Raw genomic sequence first — 15587 nt, forward strand, 5'->3', positions numbered from 1 at the left:
CAATTGTTCATGTGAATAACACAAAGCTGAGCTTTTCTCTTTCTTTTCAGAAAGCCAAGTTCACTGTGGTTGCTCCTGCCTCCTGGGCTCAGACAGCCTGTACAGTAGTCGACAGAGCTTGGTGTAATGTCAACACACAGATGGTGGTGAAGAGCCCTCATGCAGACATACAGATGGTACCTTTATAAAACATGACAGTCCACCAACCTTTTTATTGGCCCCTTCCTCGCAACAGCCGTGGTTGGAGGAATTGTTGTCCATTTACTGCATAGACTGTATTTAAAAATGGACAATATGACAGCCCCCAAAAGTTAAGCAAATAGTCTTTATTGGCCGCTGACAAATTTTCAGACAAATCATATTGAATCAAGTGATGACATTTTATATTCTAAAGATCAAATTCACTGTAACATTAATTTCTACAAAAAACTCATATGACCTTCTTTTAACACCAAATATCAGCAAAAGAAGAGGAGACTTTGACCATATTTTCTGCAACTTAAATTGTTGGCAGAGGTGTGATGCGATAATTGTAGTATCTTCTCCTCTTTGCAATGAAAAACATTCACACTGAGGAGGCCTTAGTGATCTGAGCCAATGGTGTTTCCCATTTGCCCACACAGTACAACAATGGTTTCCACCATGTTTCTGCATGCCACGGATGTCTTTGTCAGATGATTGCTTTCCTGGCCACAGTATCAGCACCACAGTATCACCTATGATCAGGAACAGGCCCCAGAATTCGTTTTCACAGCCCTAACAGGCAGAGAGGCCGGGGGGGGGGGGGGGGGGGGGGTCAGTCAAAACTCCACCTGCCATTGCTTGGTGTTTCCAGGTTGAGTACAAGGAATTATTCAAAGTTTTCTGCCAGGCAGCACTACAATCAGTGATATGCAAGGCATGTAGCTTTCATTACAGTCACAGATTTCACTATAACAATCTGACTAGCCAAAGAACAAATCATTTAAATCACCTGAGAACCTGAATGTGTCATGCCTCTATGAAACATAATTACACTTATGTGTTGTAGGAAGAAAACAACTCTGTGATTGATTGTCACAGTGGTTTCTTTTGACCGGTGAGGGGAAAGGCGGTTGTGAAAGCAGTGACAAAAAAACAAATTTGGATCTTTATTTGATAAGTATTTCAAGCGGGTTGAAGATGTAATTGAAGGTATAGCTGTTGCCTAAAATCCATTATTTACATGCATACATGGGCACTTTTTATGTAGGCAAGTATCTAAAAATATCTGCATACTTCTTTCTCTCATTACCATGTTAATTAACCATTTTATGAACTGTTCGGTGATTTAACCAGTTTGTGCTTGAATTGCTGGAACTGGCTGTTTAATGTAAGCTGCTGACGTGCAAGGCTAGCTGGGTAGAAGCTTCAAGCGTAGTTCTCTTTCACGATCACAGATTTAATGATCAGCAAGAAGGAACTTCAAACCCAGATGAAACTGAGACTATAAAGTTGATTTAAAAAAGAGCCTTTTCATATAAAGCTTGAATATGATCCAGATGTGGCTGGTAATGGCACACTGAAATTAGCTTGACAAGAGGCCCTCTTTACACCCCCTACTCTCCCCAAAACTATGTTTATCCTCCTGTCTTTTTGTTCTGGCCTTCTTTCTCACCCAATACATGAGTCTTTTTAGAAACAGAAAGTATATCTGAATACACTTGTTTTTATCTTTGCAGGCTTGTTACTTTTAGCTGCTTTCATGTAGGGTAGAAAATCATAGCCTTTCTTAAATAGCCTATATTACTGCTGTTCATTTGCATTGTTAGCCATTCTAACGACATGGTCTTATGAATGGTAACATTTAGTTTTTGTTAACTGGTTTATCCTTCTCGTCAGGAAAAAGGGTCAATGTTTCAGAATGAAATGGCTTCACAACTACTAAATGGGTTGTTATCAATTTTGGTAAATCTAATTTTTCCTGTCTTTATCTACTTAAATGATTTAACTTTGGTTATCTTTGGTGTTCCTTTAACTTGAGGTTCATATCTGTAGTTGTGAGAGAAATGTCTATTGGATGGATTGTCATGATAAGTGGGACAAATTAATTTGCCTCTTATCTTTTATCATTTTGACTTTACAGCTAGTGCCATCATCAGGTTTTAATTACACTTTTTTCCAAATAGTTTTGTGTATAATTAAATTGGATTGAGTAAGGTGGTGTTTCAGTGTGGTTAGGGATGTTTTGTGTCAAAGCCAAAAGAATGTTGCTTTTCATTGAATGATCGACTCGCAAACGCATCCTTGATGCGTCTTGGGTGTGTTCACACCTGCACATGAAGCTTTCCACTTGAGATCAGATCACTTGAGAAGCTAATACCAGGTCTGAACTGGGCCTTTGTGTATGAATCATGGACACTGACATTGAGCCTTTGGCTTCCTGTAAATGTCCATTGGCTCTTCTCAGCTGGATCCACCTCCTGTCTTAGATGCTTCCTTTCCTGTTCAGTGCCTCTCCAGAGATCTATAACCACAGGCTTTGTGGAAGTTGATGAGGGGGTTCGGTGCAAATATACATTAAACAGAGAGTCTGTGTCATCTAGTCTTTAAAGTGATAATTATTCAGACCCACACAGCATCAGCTGCCTAAACGGTAGCATGGTGGATCAGAGGTTAGTGCTGTCACCTCTCAGCAGGAAGTTTCTGATTTCAAACCCCACAAAGGGTTACTGCGGGTGTTACATTTCTATCATACTCCGAAACACATGTATAAGGAGCATCAGTAATAATTTTATCCTTGCACTTTAGCTGCTCAAAATGTAGATTCCAATTTATTCATGGTATCACAGGTGATGGCTCAGTGGAGAAGTATTGCTTTGATTTTGCAAAAAACGATTAAATCAGTAATGCCCCCCCCCCCCCATTCACAAGGCTCCATAAAGCTCATAATAAGACTTTATTGTTTGATTTCTACATTGCTTTGCCAAGTTCTGTCCCTGCAGCTACATACAAGCTCATACTTCTCTATTCGACCAACTTTGCTTCTCTATCAAATCCCCTTTTCTCAGAAACCAAACCTTTGTTACTGTTTTTTTCAGCCCTAGAAGGTGGCTTCATACTCGTATTTATGATTATACTCCTTATGATCTCAGGATGAAAAATTAATTATAATTCCACAATTGATACACTTGAACCTTAAATTAGATCGATTTACTTTTCCTCTCCCAGTCATTTGATCCATGCCCTAATAATGGGAATTTATGAGAGTCATGGTACTTCCTCTTCCTGCTTTCAATATTCTAAATTGTTTTTATTTTTAGTTTCTTGGATTATCTCTCCCCCATATTTTTTCAGATTGACGAGCTGTCATTCTGATGAGCAGTGAGATGAGAAGTGTCAGATTGTCAGCATGTCCGTACACCCCCCAACCCATCTTATTCAAGTTATATGCCTCTGTCAACCAGTTTGCAATGCATCTCTCCTCATTGTTACTTTTATTTATTATTCCCCATTTGCTTTGAGCTACTGCTTCACTGTTCACTACCCTGCAAGGCACAAACTAAGCTATAAATGGATAGTTCACCCAAAAATCAAAATTCACTCATTATCTACTCACCACTTTGTCGATAGGAATGAGTGTTTGAGTCCACAAATCAGTTTTGTAGTTTCAGGGGTAAACGGCGTTGCAGCCAAATCCAATACAGTTGAAGTAACCTTTTCAAACGTCCAAAAAAGGACAGAAAAATACATAAAATGCCTACATACTGCTCATGTGGTTTCATCCAAGTGCCCTTGGCCTTGGCATTCAAATTTGACCCAAAATGGCGTCGTTAACACCATGTTTTTCGCCTAAATGTTCTCATATATCCTCCTGGACTCATGTTTGTGCGCATAAACCGCACAAGCTCTCGCCTAAAGAGCCGAGACTAGATGAGTGAGAACTTGCGATAGCAGATAGCTGTATTGCAAGTTCCGGTAGCATGTAAACATATATGCAACGCTATTGCGAGTTTATCTATTGATATTGTAAGCTGCTGTGAAAATTGGGCACAAGAAGACAATAATCATTCTCTTAACAGTGAGTTGTTTATGCTCCATCAAGCTGTCTATACTCCTACTTATCTGTTTAACTGTAACATTAATACACTGCCTTTTTTTTTTTAAGCATTGTTAATTTCATAGAGGATAAAGTTGTTCAACATGATTGCTGTAATCGGTTCTGTTAGTTTCAGAAATAATAGTAGTTACATATGAGCAGGAAGGACATTAACACCCTTGTGAGGATTTTACAGTAACACTATTCTCATTTGTCAGGCCACAATGTTCTGAAACAAGTGTCTCTGAACAAGTATGTGTCAAATACTCAACTCTTCTTTTTTCCATTTTGCTGTCATACGCTTTGAGAGATAGAGAAACATTGATCCGTGTCTCAGGTCTTATATGTCACATTCCTGTTCTTAAGTGCATGGTTGACCTTGGTGGCCCTCACAAAGTGGAATCTGTGGCTATTTTCTATCATTTGTCTCCTAAAGCTATTGAAATGCCTTGGTAATTCTTGCAACAGATGCCTGGATTTAGTGGATACATAAATCGAAAAAATATACTCTACCTGGCTGAGAAACTATAAGCATGTTTTTCTTACCATGTGGACCTTTAACATATGTCTGAAACGCACAAGGAAGCTGATGTTTTCAGTAGTATCCTAAATCAAATTCCTTCTACATGTGCTATGGCTATCAATAGACATGTTGACCTGGAAACCAATACCACAATATCAACCATATTAAGGCAATAATCCAAATAATGGACTGCGATGTAAACAGCATTTTGTGAATAACTTTCTAATTTTGAATCGAATTAAGACATCTGGAATAATCTCACCTTAATCAAATTATGGAGGTATTTATACATTCACATTATAACATCCTCACCACAAACCACAGTACGGCGAATGCCTTAAGGCCAAAGCTAACGTTACCTCACTGAATCTCCGTCCCTGTCTAACGTCAACCAAGAAAACCATAAGAGCGACCCTGCATAGCGCAACAGCGTATCCATCCACCTCCCAAAGACGCACTGAAATAACGGATGCAATCGCATTTCATTTGGCCAAAGACATGTGTCCAATAAATAATTTGCCAAGTAGCAATAACTGTAGCTTTCTTTTAAAATTAAGCCTTTAGGTGAGATTATGATGCTTCAGTTTTAGGGTGATAAATTATACTGTAACGGTTGCAGTATAATTGATCAAGGTGTTAGGCGGCCTAACACCTTGTTATTGCCTTTTCTGCATAGGCCTGAAATACATTAGCTGGAATGTAGCACAACAAGGAAGTGAAAGCAGTGCTCTGTTTTAATTTTGGGTAAAAAGTGTTGATACTATTTTATTTATATTTTCCTAAGAGGTTGTCCCTAAAATTAATGAAAAATTGTGATTAATAATTGAGATCTCAATATTGATAAAAATAATCGTGATTATGATTTTGGCCATAATCATGCAGCCCTATATTGACATACAAACTGCTGGATGATACATGCCCATGTTCGATTGTAAACAAGTGTTAGGATTTAATATAGACTTGAGTCATAACCAGAGCTTACTCTTTAATATGTGAAACTGAATAATTCATTAGCAACTCATGTAAACATCATGATCGAAATAGTGTCACATTCACAATAAGGTTAATAGTTGCTGTCCATGTAAAATCGTCAGTGACTGGTGCAGCTGACAGGGCAGTTCTTGGCGGTTTGTGGTGTCAGACTCAGGAGGAACAGGAGCTGAAGGCAAGAGTCTCTGCCACACACCACACTGACTCATGGGAATGATAATGGGATTTTCTCAGGTGTGTTGATAACTTGGGCTGAACTGATAATATTTATGACTGCACTTAAGATTACTGTTCATGGACACTTGCCAAACATTATTTTGAGTGGTTAATGCAGAAGATTTCTTTATGAATTAATAATTACAACAAATCTGAGTTCTAGTTGAAAGGAAACCCCAATATTTGTTAATGCACAACATGTAATACTTTAAGACTAACTTAAATATGTTGTATGCTTTTCTGAAGCTGCAACTGAAGGGTTCTGTGCTACTTAACTAGGTGATGTTTCATGACACGGAAGAGGACAATGAGTAAATGGATAACTTGATTTAGAAATGTAGAATGTAAAATCAGTGCATATGTTGATGATTTCAAACAGTGGGTTTTGGAACCTTATAAGTTATTTGACAACAACACGTAAAACAAGTTGGTAGGAGCGAGAAATCTGTTTTCACAGAGGGTGAAAGACACTACCTCGTACTTTTTACAAGACTTTGTGTTCCCACTCGTCTGACGTCATAATTGAATCCTCTGCTCCTCAACTCAAACATAGCTGAAGAGGGTATTCATTAGTCTGTCAGCATATTATGATGTGTGTAACTTGTTTGGCTGATTTTATTTTACAGCACACAGGGAGAATAAACTAAATGAAACTGTTTCTTTTACAGCCTGAGAAGACATTTATTGTGAAACGGTCATATGAAACAGTGAACGCGAGTCTGTTAATTTTGTTTTTTTTATTGCTACATCATTGTCTTTGAAATTTTTTCAAATTTAGTTGTGAAACAAGGTCTGATCTTCATGATACAGTTGATTGCAGGCATTATTTTGCTGCCATCAAAATGTACCAACAGGATAATATGAATTTATGATACAATGTAAGGGGATACAAATAATTAATTAGGAAAATGGGTCTAGTTAGCACATCATTTTTCAGATTTAATGGTAGTTTTGTGACCTATCATCGTTTAAAGGAGAGCTAGACTGTCCCTTTTCTTTCTATACAGCTCTCTTTTTTTATAAATTTTATTTAATAGTCATCTAATGATCGTAGTTTCTCCCATTCCCCTTTTTGTAATAATAATAATAACATACATTATGCAGTCTGACTGGCCAGTAAGAACATGTCTTTATTTTTTTGTATCCCAGGAAACTCACCCGGCTTTGTCTCATGGTGTGAGAAATTAAAGAAAGCAGTGTGAGGTGTATCCTGCTTTTGTGTATTCTTCCTTATTATCTGTGCTTACCTTTGCTTGTACTCTTAAGTGCATTATCTGTAACCTCTTCAGACCATACCTTGAATAAAATTTTTAAACTAACAATTTAGTAGCACTTAAATGGCGCTTACTTATAGCACTTTGTAGTTTTGCTTTTTGAAGAAATTGTACTTTTTTGATTCTTGTTCTGGGTTTTTACCCTCATGGTTGAATGTACTTATTGTAAGTTGCTTTGGATAAAAGCGTCAACTAAATGAAATGTAATGTAAATTCCTCTTTAAACAAAAAATCTTTATATTGAATTAAGTGCAATATTCTATTTATCATAACACAATAATGACTATTCACGGCTGGATTATAAAAGTGTGCACATATGCTGTTGTAAACACAGGCTTGTTTTATTGCAGTTCTGTCCTGCAGTGCACAGGAAGTGGCAGGATTTACTTCAGAAAGCAGCAACAAAGGCTTGTTTAGACTACACAGCAGAAGAGGTGCGTTTTGGGAGTTACTGAGAGTATTGCTGCAGGGATGATGGATCTTTTAGGACCTAATTTAAAACATTGGCAAGTCTCTCTCGAGTGAGCGCTTTTGACTGTCATTGCTGAGCTAGCTGTAATATAGTTCTGATGTAATGACTCATTGCTTGTTAGCGTGTGCATTATCACCGATGTGTCATTTATCAGCTCCCTTACAGGCATCTTCTGATGCCACAGGGTTTAGCCAAGTCTCAATGGTGCTTTTACTCTGTGTCAATTCACATCTCAGTTCAGATTGTTAAGACATGATCACGAAAAGATGAAATTTATGATGTTTGTTGATGATTGGTTTTCAGAAGACTCAATATATTACTAAATGCAGATAGATTTTTGCGTGTTGTATTTATTCTTTTGCTTATGAAAAGACTACTCATGCTGTTTTTGGAGTCTAGTAGTGTCAGTCGAACCAAAGTGCTTGTATCTAGTTATATTAACATACAGAGAACATTAAAGATCACTTGACAGTGGCCTACAATATAGATTGTGAAGCTTGGAGTGTCACATTGTTCAGTTCTGTGTTAATGGTCTGATTCATCGATTTATGAACCACAACATCTTGTAACACAATCTAGTTGAAAAATAATTCACCCAAAGGTGTAAAAAGAGTTATATTGAATTGGAAAGTGTCCATCATCCGTTTCTTCCGTTTACCTGAGGTTAGGTAGCCACAGCAACATCCAACCTACGTAGAAAACTAATTTCAGCTGCTTGTATCTGCAATCTTTTTCACTCAATCACTACCCAGAGTTCATGACCGTAGGCGAGGGTCGGAACATTGATCGACTAGTGGATAGAAAGCTTGGCCTTGAGGCTTGGCTGCATCTTCACCACAGTAGGCCAATAACACACCTGTAGTACTGCCGATACTGACAATTGCAAGCCTGTAGTATTGGATTTTGTAATATTGAGCAGGTGGTACAGACTGATTTTATTCAGTCCGTAAATGACTTGGGTTTTTAATAACAGTGAAGAGGCTAATTAAGCATAATTTGTCAAATTTATTTTTGTCAAGTATTCTTTTTAGTGTCTCTTGTTTGTCACTAGTCGGTTGGATAGTTCTCTGCTGCTTGGCCTTTCCTTCAGTTCCCTCGTCAGAAGTAGACACTGCTTTCTGCCAGGGAATCTGCTGAAACATTTCCTCCCCTGCAGACTATTTTCCCTCGCTGGGCCTGTTGATGGGAGGAAATGAGGCAGCAGAAAAGGAGATGACACCAGCTGTTTAGGGGGTTTTCATACACCCCAATTGTTGACCGACGTTGGACAACTTGAGACAGTCACATATGTTAAGAAAACTGCTGCTTCTGTTTTTGATGATTTCATGATAGTGTGGCTGTGACACTGCCATGACTGGAAGCTTTTTGACAACAAGTGACAACATGACCGTGCAGAAAGTGGTTGTTACTTTGCCTTGATGAACGCACCAACAGAGACTCACTGTGTCAGTGCTTGATTTCTTTTTCTGTCTTAAAGGTTTGGTCGACGTGCCCAGACAAACATCCATATTTGTCTTCTGTTCATGTGTGAAGTCATTACTCATACCCAACCATCACTGAATTTCAGGTCAATCAATATTTAAAATTGCTAAATGAAATGTCATTTGGCATTTGTGTGTTAATGATACAGGAATGGATTTTTTTACGTTAGCCACGTAAATGGACTTAAAATGAATGTATAGTTCTTAAAGTATTGGTAGGTCAGATTTCAATTTATCAACTAGATCACAAGAGGTAAATGCTAGTGAGTACATTTTTTCAAAGTGAAGGAATTGTATGAAAGACATGAAACTAAAATGGCAAAAGATATATAAAATACCAACAGTATGGCACTAACGGAGAGGACATACTCCCACCAAGGATAAATCCCTATTTTGCCTTATTAAAGAGAGTGGGAACAAATGTATACATGTATGTTTATATATGTATATTTGAATTCTGTTCTCACAAAATTATAATCTCCATCTACACGACAGACATGGTTTATTCGGAAGAAGTTTCTGAAGAGCAGTAGTCTAACAATGCCTGATTTAGGTCTTAATCCCTGTAGTGTAGTGTGAGGTTGGAAGCATATAGATCAATGTTGGGTAATACATTGGTACAGACATCAAATAAGATGAGGTGATATTGATTAAACACTGGTGAACATTGGTGGGACATAACAATGTGACTCTCAGCCTCCCTCTGGTCTGAGCTAGGTTTTGCCTGACATTGCCTGTCAAAGACACTTGTGGTCCTGCTGGGGTGGGCCAGGATTATTATACCCTCGGGGTCAGGCCCGCCCTCCTCAGAGCAGTTATACAAATAACAGGAAACATGGTTCCTGCTGCAGATGTTAATGAGCAGCTGCCCAGAGCCGGAGACGGAATGATTACAGCAAGAGGAGTATAACATGCAGAAAGCCTCTTGAACATCAGAGGAGACTTAGCCACTTGCTAGCTCTGCTTCACAAACTGCAGCTAAGCATGTTGGTGTGTCTATACTTCTAATTGTGTTTTTTTGACTCCTCAGCAAAGAGCTGTCATTAATTACGCATAATTAATGCTTTGATGACACCAACATGCACTTTCAACCTCAGATTAAACAAAGTTATGCATCTGAAACTGCAGCAGCACAACAGGCTCCGTCATGTCTCCGGAGGGTGAGGTAAACTTGTGATAACAGTGAGCAATTCTGTTCTATCATTACTGTTATTGCTGATAGCAGAGTATCGGTGCTGAGTCAGCAGCAGCTCAATGGGAAGACTTGAGTTATGACTGAATGTTTACAGCTAACACCGCCTGGTTCTTCCTGTGGTCGCTCCAACAGTGTTAGCCAAGAGCTACAGTATGGGAGCTGAGGTTTTTTAGCAGTATCTTGGTGCTCTGCTGCTCCTCCACACTGGGAGGAGCTAGTGGAGCTGGAGCAGGCACAGGGTAGGGTGCCTCCCTGATAAAAGGCTTAACATTTGCAGATACAAACATTAAATTATATAAAACCCTGTTTTTATTCACAACATCACATCCTCGTTTTGTTTGCAGGTTCTGTTGCCATGTATTCCATAAATGTTCCCCAAAGCAGAATACGCTGATTTTATTCATTTATTTTTAAACTGAAAGTTGAAGTGTTTTGCTCAAATGCCATTGTTACATAACATTCTTGTTAGGCCTGTTGGCCTTTTCTTTCCTTTTTTTTTCTTATCTGGCCTGACATAAAAGGAAGAGATAGTAACTACATGCTGCCTTTTCTGCTCCGATATGAAGTGACTACTTGATATATTCATGGTCAATGTAATTTAACACAATGGTCAATTACTGGTCGGTTCACCAAGCCCTCTTTTCCCCTTGATCATACTTATGAAAACTGCTTGCACTCTCTGTTGTCATTGGAAATGGGAGCTGGGTTTTGCCTGAAAAGCATGATGCTTTTCAAGCAGTTCCATGAATTATCCAATGTGGTCTTCCAAACAACTTGTAACTGCTTACTTCAATGTTAATCCTGTTTTCTCTTTTCATCTCCTTACAGGGTTCTTAATAGTCAGTGGGATGTTAGAGGTCTGGAAGCAGGACCAGGACTGACTGAAGGAGCATGGTGAAACACCAACCCCTCCAGGTCTATGAGCGGCAGCTGTGTCTGTCATGTATCACTGGGATCTATGGTTGCCGCTGGAAACGCTATCAACGTTCCCACGATGACACCACCAAGGTGAGAGGGGGAGGAAACCCCTTTAGTGGATGAAGTGTAGCAATCACAACAGCTGTGCATCTGGTTAAGATGAGGCCCTTAACAGTGTGACACCATGTAGCATATTGCATAGAGTGCATGATTCAGTGCATGTACATCACTCATGTTTGCCCTCAGCAGCCAATCTGACAATGCACCAGAAAATGACATTTGACAGACCATGCAGCAGCACATGTCTGAATCCTTCACATCTTACAGATTTACTCTAGTTTTACATTCAAGAGATTGTAGATAACACTTTTCACTGTGGTGGTTTAATATGTGGAATTTTTGAAACGACAAAACACAAAATAACAGAACATGTGTTCACATCAAGTGGCAGCAAATTCTGTCTAATTTATGTCAAGGTCATTTTCTGTGGTAACTGCACTGCTGTACCAAGACAAATGTATGTATGTGTGTTGGTTTGTAAGCAAGCTTACACAAAAACTACTAAACCGATTTTCCATAAATTTTGGTGCAGATCCGACGAAGGGGCTGATCTTTTTTTTCCTCACTTTCTTTAAATTTCGGATTCGGTTTTTCAGCATTTTTCATGTTTTCTCAGAGAATAATTAACGGATCTTAATGAAAAAACAGGCATAATAAGGGGAGTTATATTTATGAGTGTGTACAATTTGGTGCAGATCAAGTGAATTTAAATGTGGTTTCATAAGAATTTGGAGGAAGTATGTGCTCTAGTGAGTGCCATTCTAGTTTCCTTTATATTGGACTTCCAATGACGTTAACTTCATTTGTGTTAAAATATTTTTAAGTAAATCATTACACTCCGTTATTTGGCTGCTGAATTCAAAAGTTATTGCTGGAGCTGTTCCATTTATCTTTGTCTTATCATACCTTGAATAACAAGTTGGCTGTGAAGAAAGGGCTCCATTACTGACTGTCCTATGAAAAAAAAATATATCAAACCTATACAAGACTCTAGTGTACGTCTGTGTTTAACATCAAAAGCAGTGTTACAGCCCCTGGTCTGTAGATACCCTCCCCTGATGTTGTCTTTCAACATTGATTTACCAAGAACACTTATCTTTGACCAAATCTGTCCTTACTGGCTTATCCTCCACCCAGTAACCTTGAGCTTTCCACACTGAGGCTCATTCGATATCACAAAACTCCAGTGTTTCCACTGTGTTTTAATTAGTTTTTAGTTCTAGTCATAAATGTCGACCTTTAGTGTTTGTGTGCATAATTAGTATAGCACTTGGCTGTTGTTTGGTGCAGAATTTAGTGTTCTTTATTGCAGTCGCATCTGGGATGACTTTAAGAAAATCAAAATTTATGAGTAATTTATTTGGCATTTTAAATTATTGTTAGGCACTTAGTTACTTTTTAAAATATGCCATTTGAGATGAATGTTTGAATGCATTTTTATTTTTTGTAGTTTCCCTTTTGTAGCTACAGTTTCTTTTAAAAATGTAAAGCCAAATTTGCAACCATAGCTGTCAAATTCAACCCCCAACCAAGGAATTTAGTCATTAATTTTGTATCGTATTAGGCACATGCCAGAATCAGTATCACAGCTTGGTACACAAGATGAGCCTTGTGTTCTGAGCTTTCCCTTAATCTCCTCTATTCTCTATCTAATGTCACAAAGGTTATTTTGTTGCAGCAAACCCAAACACATGCAGCATATAACAACATTTATAACCTCTAACCAACCTAATTTTACTCATGTCGGTAAATTTGGTTAATACTTTCCCCAATGCGTATATTAACAAACTGTTTGATTTCTGCTAAGTTCCATGCTGTATTATCAAGCTGCATGTTTTCCAACCTCACTCCCTTGCTGACCTGCCCTCACTTTACACATTGACAATAAACACCAACACTAATCAGAGGTTATATGGACACGTAGGCTACAGTACTTGACGTTTTCTTTGTGTTTGTTTGTTTTGCTCTAAAGTTTAGGAGACAAGTATTTAAATGCATACGTAGTTCACAAACAACACGAGATGTAACGTGGTGTGTGGAATCATGAATTGTAATCAATGTAAAAGTTTTAATTAATCGTGATTTTGATTTGAAGTCATATCCCCCAGCCATATTATACTGAATATGAGCAGAGACCCAGAACATCAATCTCATGTCTTGTAGTCACAAAAAAAATTTAAAATACATAAAGCCTACAATAACCCTAAATGGAATGTTTAAACGGAAACAAACAACACACTAAGTCATTGACAGCACTTGGATCAAGTAAGCATAGCAGAACTAAATAAAGGCATATTGATTTTCTTTCCCCCTGTTTGCAGGAAACTTGACACTGTGTAGCTCTATTTCCTGTTGCCAGTGGTTGTCTTTCAGGCTCACTGATGGGATAGTGCAGAGTCGGCATTATTTGTTCACGGTGCTCATCTTTTTGTTTCGACCGTGTGGTTTTGTACAGCACACGAACATGCTCTTGACCCAAGTGTAAGAAGCTAACAGGCACATGCACTCTGCTGCAGGCTGCACACCCTTTCCAACCAGGTGATTCCACATATCGAACTGACGCACTGAGCCACTACCAAGTGCTGCTTTGTCCTGGTGCTGAAAAGACCAGTCATTTCCATTGCGAGTGCTACCTGGTGTAGGTCAAGGTGATGTCACATAAGCCTGCATCTGTAATGATCCCAGTAAACAAACTGTGACCAATCAAGGGCAGGTATCCGCTACATGTAACTGGACCTGAGCGAATCACAGAGGCGTGAGACCTGAGAGTGTCGTGTTGAAACAACGGTGCAATCCTTCATAAGCCACAAGTAGCTCATGCTATTTCACCCCATTATCATCTTTGTTCACTGTGATGAGCCGTTTCAGGTCGACCGGCTGTCTCAGCGAAACTGCTTCTGTCTGTACTCAAGGTGCTTTGTAGAGGGAAGGCCCACGTCATGCAGTGCAAGCCGATCTGACCTCTCAGTAATAATTGAAAGTATTTCCATTTAGCCACTCATTACCATTCAGTCACATAAAGGCTTCAAAAATAGAAACAAAGCTGCTCTGCCATCATCTGTCAGTGATCTTGTGGTCTTCATTTTCCCTGCACTGTGAGGTATTGGACGAGGCAGGCAAAATAATTACCTAGAGTTAGAAGTTACACTTACTTGGCTGCAAAAGGATATAATCAAATAGTTTTTGAAGAGATTTTGTTTGTAAAATTATTCCTTTGTCCTGCTTCAGACTTACTGTGAAATTTCATTTATTTTCATGATTTGTAAGAGTGTCCGAAATTCCATTTTTATGTCCACCAAGGAGGTAATGTTGTTGTCTGTTGATCATGAAAATAAACTAAAGAACTTTTTTTCCTGAAACATGGTGGAAGGTTGGGATCGAGCCACTGTTGAGTGGAATTGAATAATGGGGAGGGTACAGGAATAATAATGACTAATAAGGGTAGTGTGTAAAGAATAACATTGGGTTATTATTTCATGGGGGATGATTTTGAAGGTCATACATATATTATAATAATAACCATAAAAATCAAAACGCAGCATTTAAATAATACATAAAGATGGGACACCCACTTGTTAGTACCAAGACAGCAGAGAGGGTAGGTTTTTGATTTGAGTTTTATCATAGTTTCCAAATCATCCATTGTTGTGTTACTCACCTGAATAAAGGCTGATATTTATATTTACAGGCGTAATAAACCAAACCCTTTATCTAAAACCTATTTAAAATATGCCCTGAAATATGTAGGAAATGCCTTGTTCGCTCACATTATCAATTCATCATCGACGGTAAATATTTGCTTTCAGAAGCTGTGAGCGCAGATGTAATGATTCATTGATTGTTAATGAGAGTTATCCTGATGAAGAAAAACTCACACTGTGCTGGGGGAAAAAGGTTAAGCCGGCTCAAACAAAAACTATTTTGAAATGAAAACGAATTAATCCTTTTCTCATTATTCCCCTTGAACATAATACAGCCTATGATTTAACGTAACTTATTTTTACTATGCTCACCCCACCCGTGCTCGAAAAAGCTTAACGGCTGTGTTCACGGTCAGCTCACTGGTTGGAGCGGGGTAGCTGCAGCATCCCTCAAATACATGAATTGTTTCTCTCTCTGAGTTTTCTGTTTGTGTTTCTGATATAAAGATCTAGATTAGTTTGTGTAAACTATAATGATTTATTTAGGATTTGCACATCCCCAGTGCCAAATATTTACCTTGACATCTTCTCGAGAATCAGCTACTCTTTATGTCCTGTGATGGGATACTGAATATCTGATGTCAGCTCAGGCTTCAGGAAAATATGATCAGGTTTTATGACTATATTCTTCAATACGCAATAGAAAATTTAAAAAAGCCATGAACTTTACCCTTGTTAATCACTGACTATAGTTTAAAAT

General features: G+C 38.4%; 1 protein-coding gene across 3 annotated transcripts in view; it reads left to right on the forward strand.

Moving 5' to 3' along the window:
* gdpd5b (glycerophosphodiester phosphodiesterase domain containing 5b) overlaps positions 1-15587 on the forward strand; it is a 47970-nt gene that overhangs the window by 6388 nt on the left and 25995 nt on the right. For all 3 annotated transcript variants that reach the window (XR_009678285.1, XM_061073211.1, XM_061073212.1), the window contains exon 2: positions 11037-11216. Coding sequence is in view for 2 of the 3 variants with exons in the window: in XM_061073211.1 (XP_060929194.1) it covers positions 11100-11216 (117 nt within the window). In the remaining variant the exon portion in view is untranslated. The remainder of the gene's footprint in view (positions 1-11036; positions 11217-15587) is intronic.

Source organism: Limanda limanda, chromosome 6 (assembly GCF_963576545.1).
Source record: "Limanda limanda chromosome 6, fLimLim1.1, whole genome shotgun sequence".
NCBI lineage: Eukaryota > Metazoa > Chordata > Actinopteri > Pleuronectiformes > Pleuronectidae > Limanda > Limanda limanda.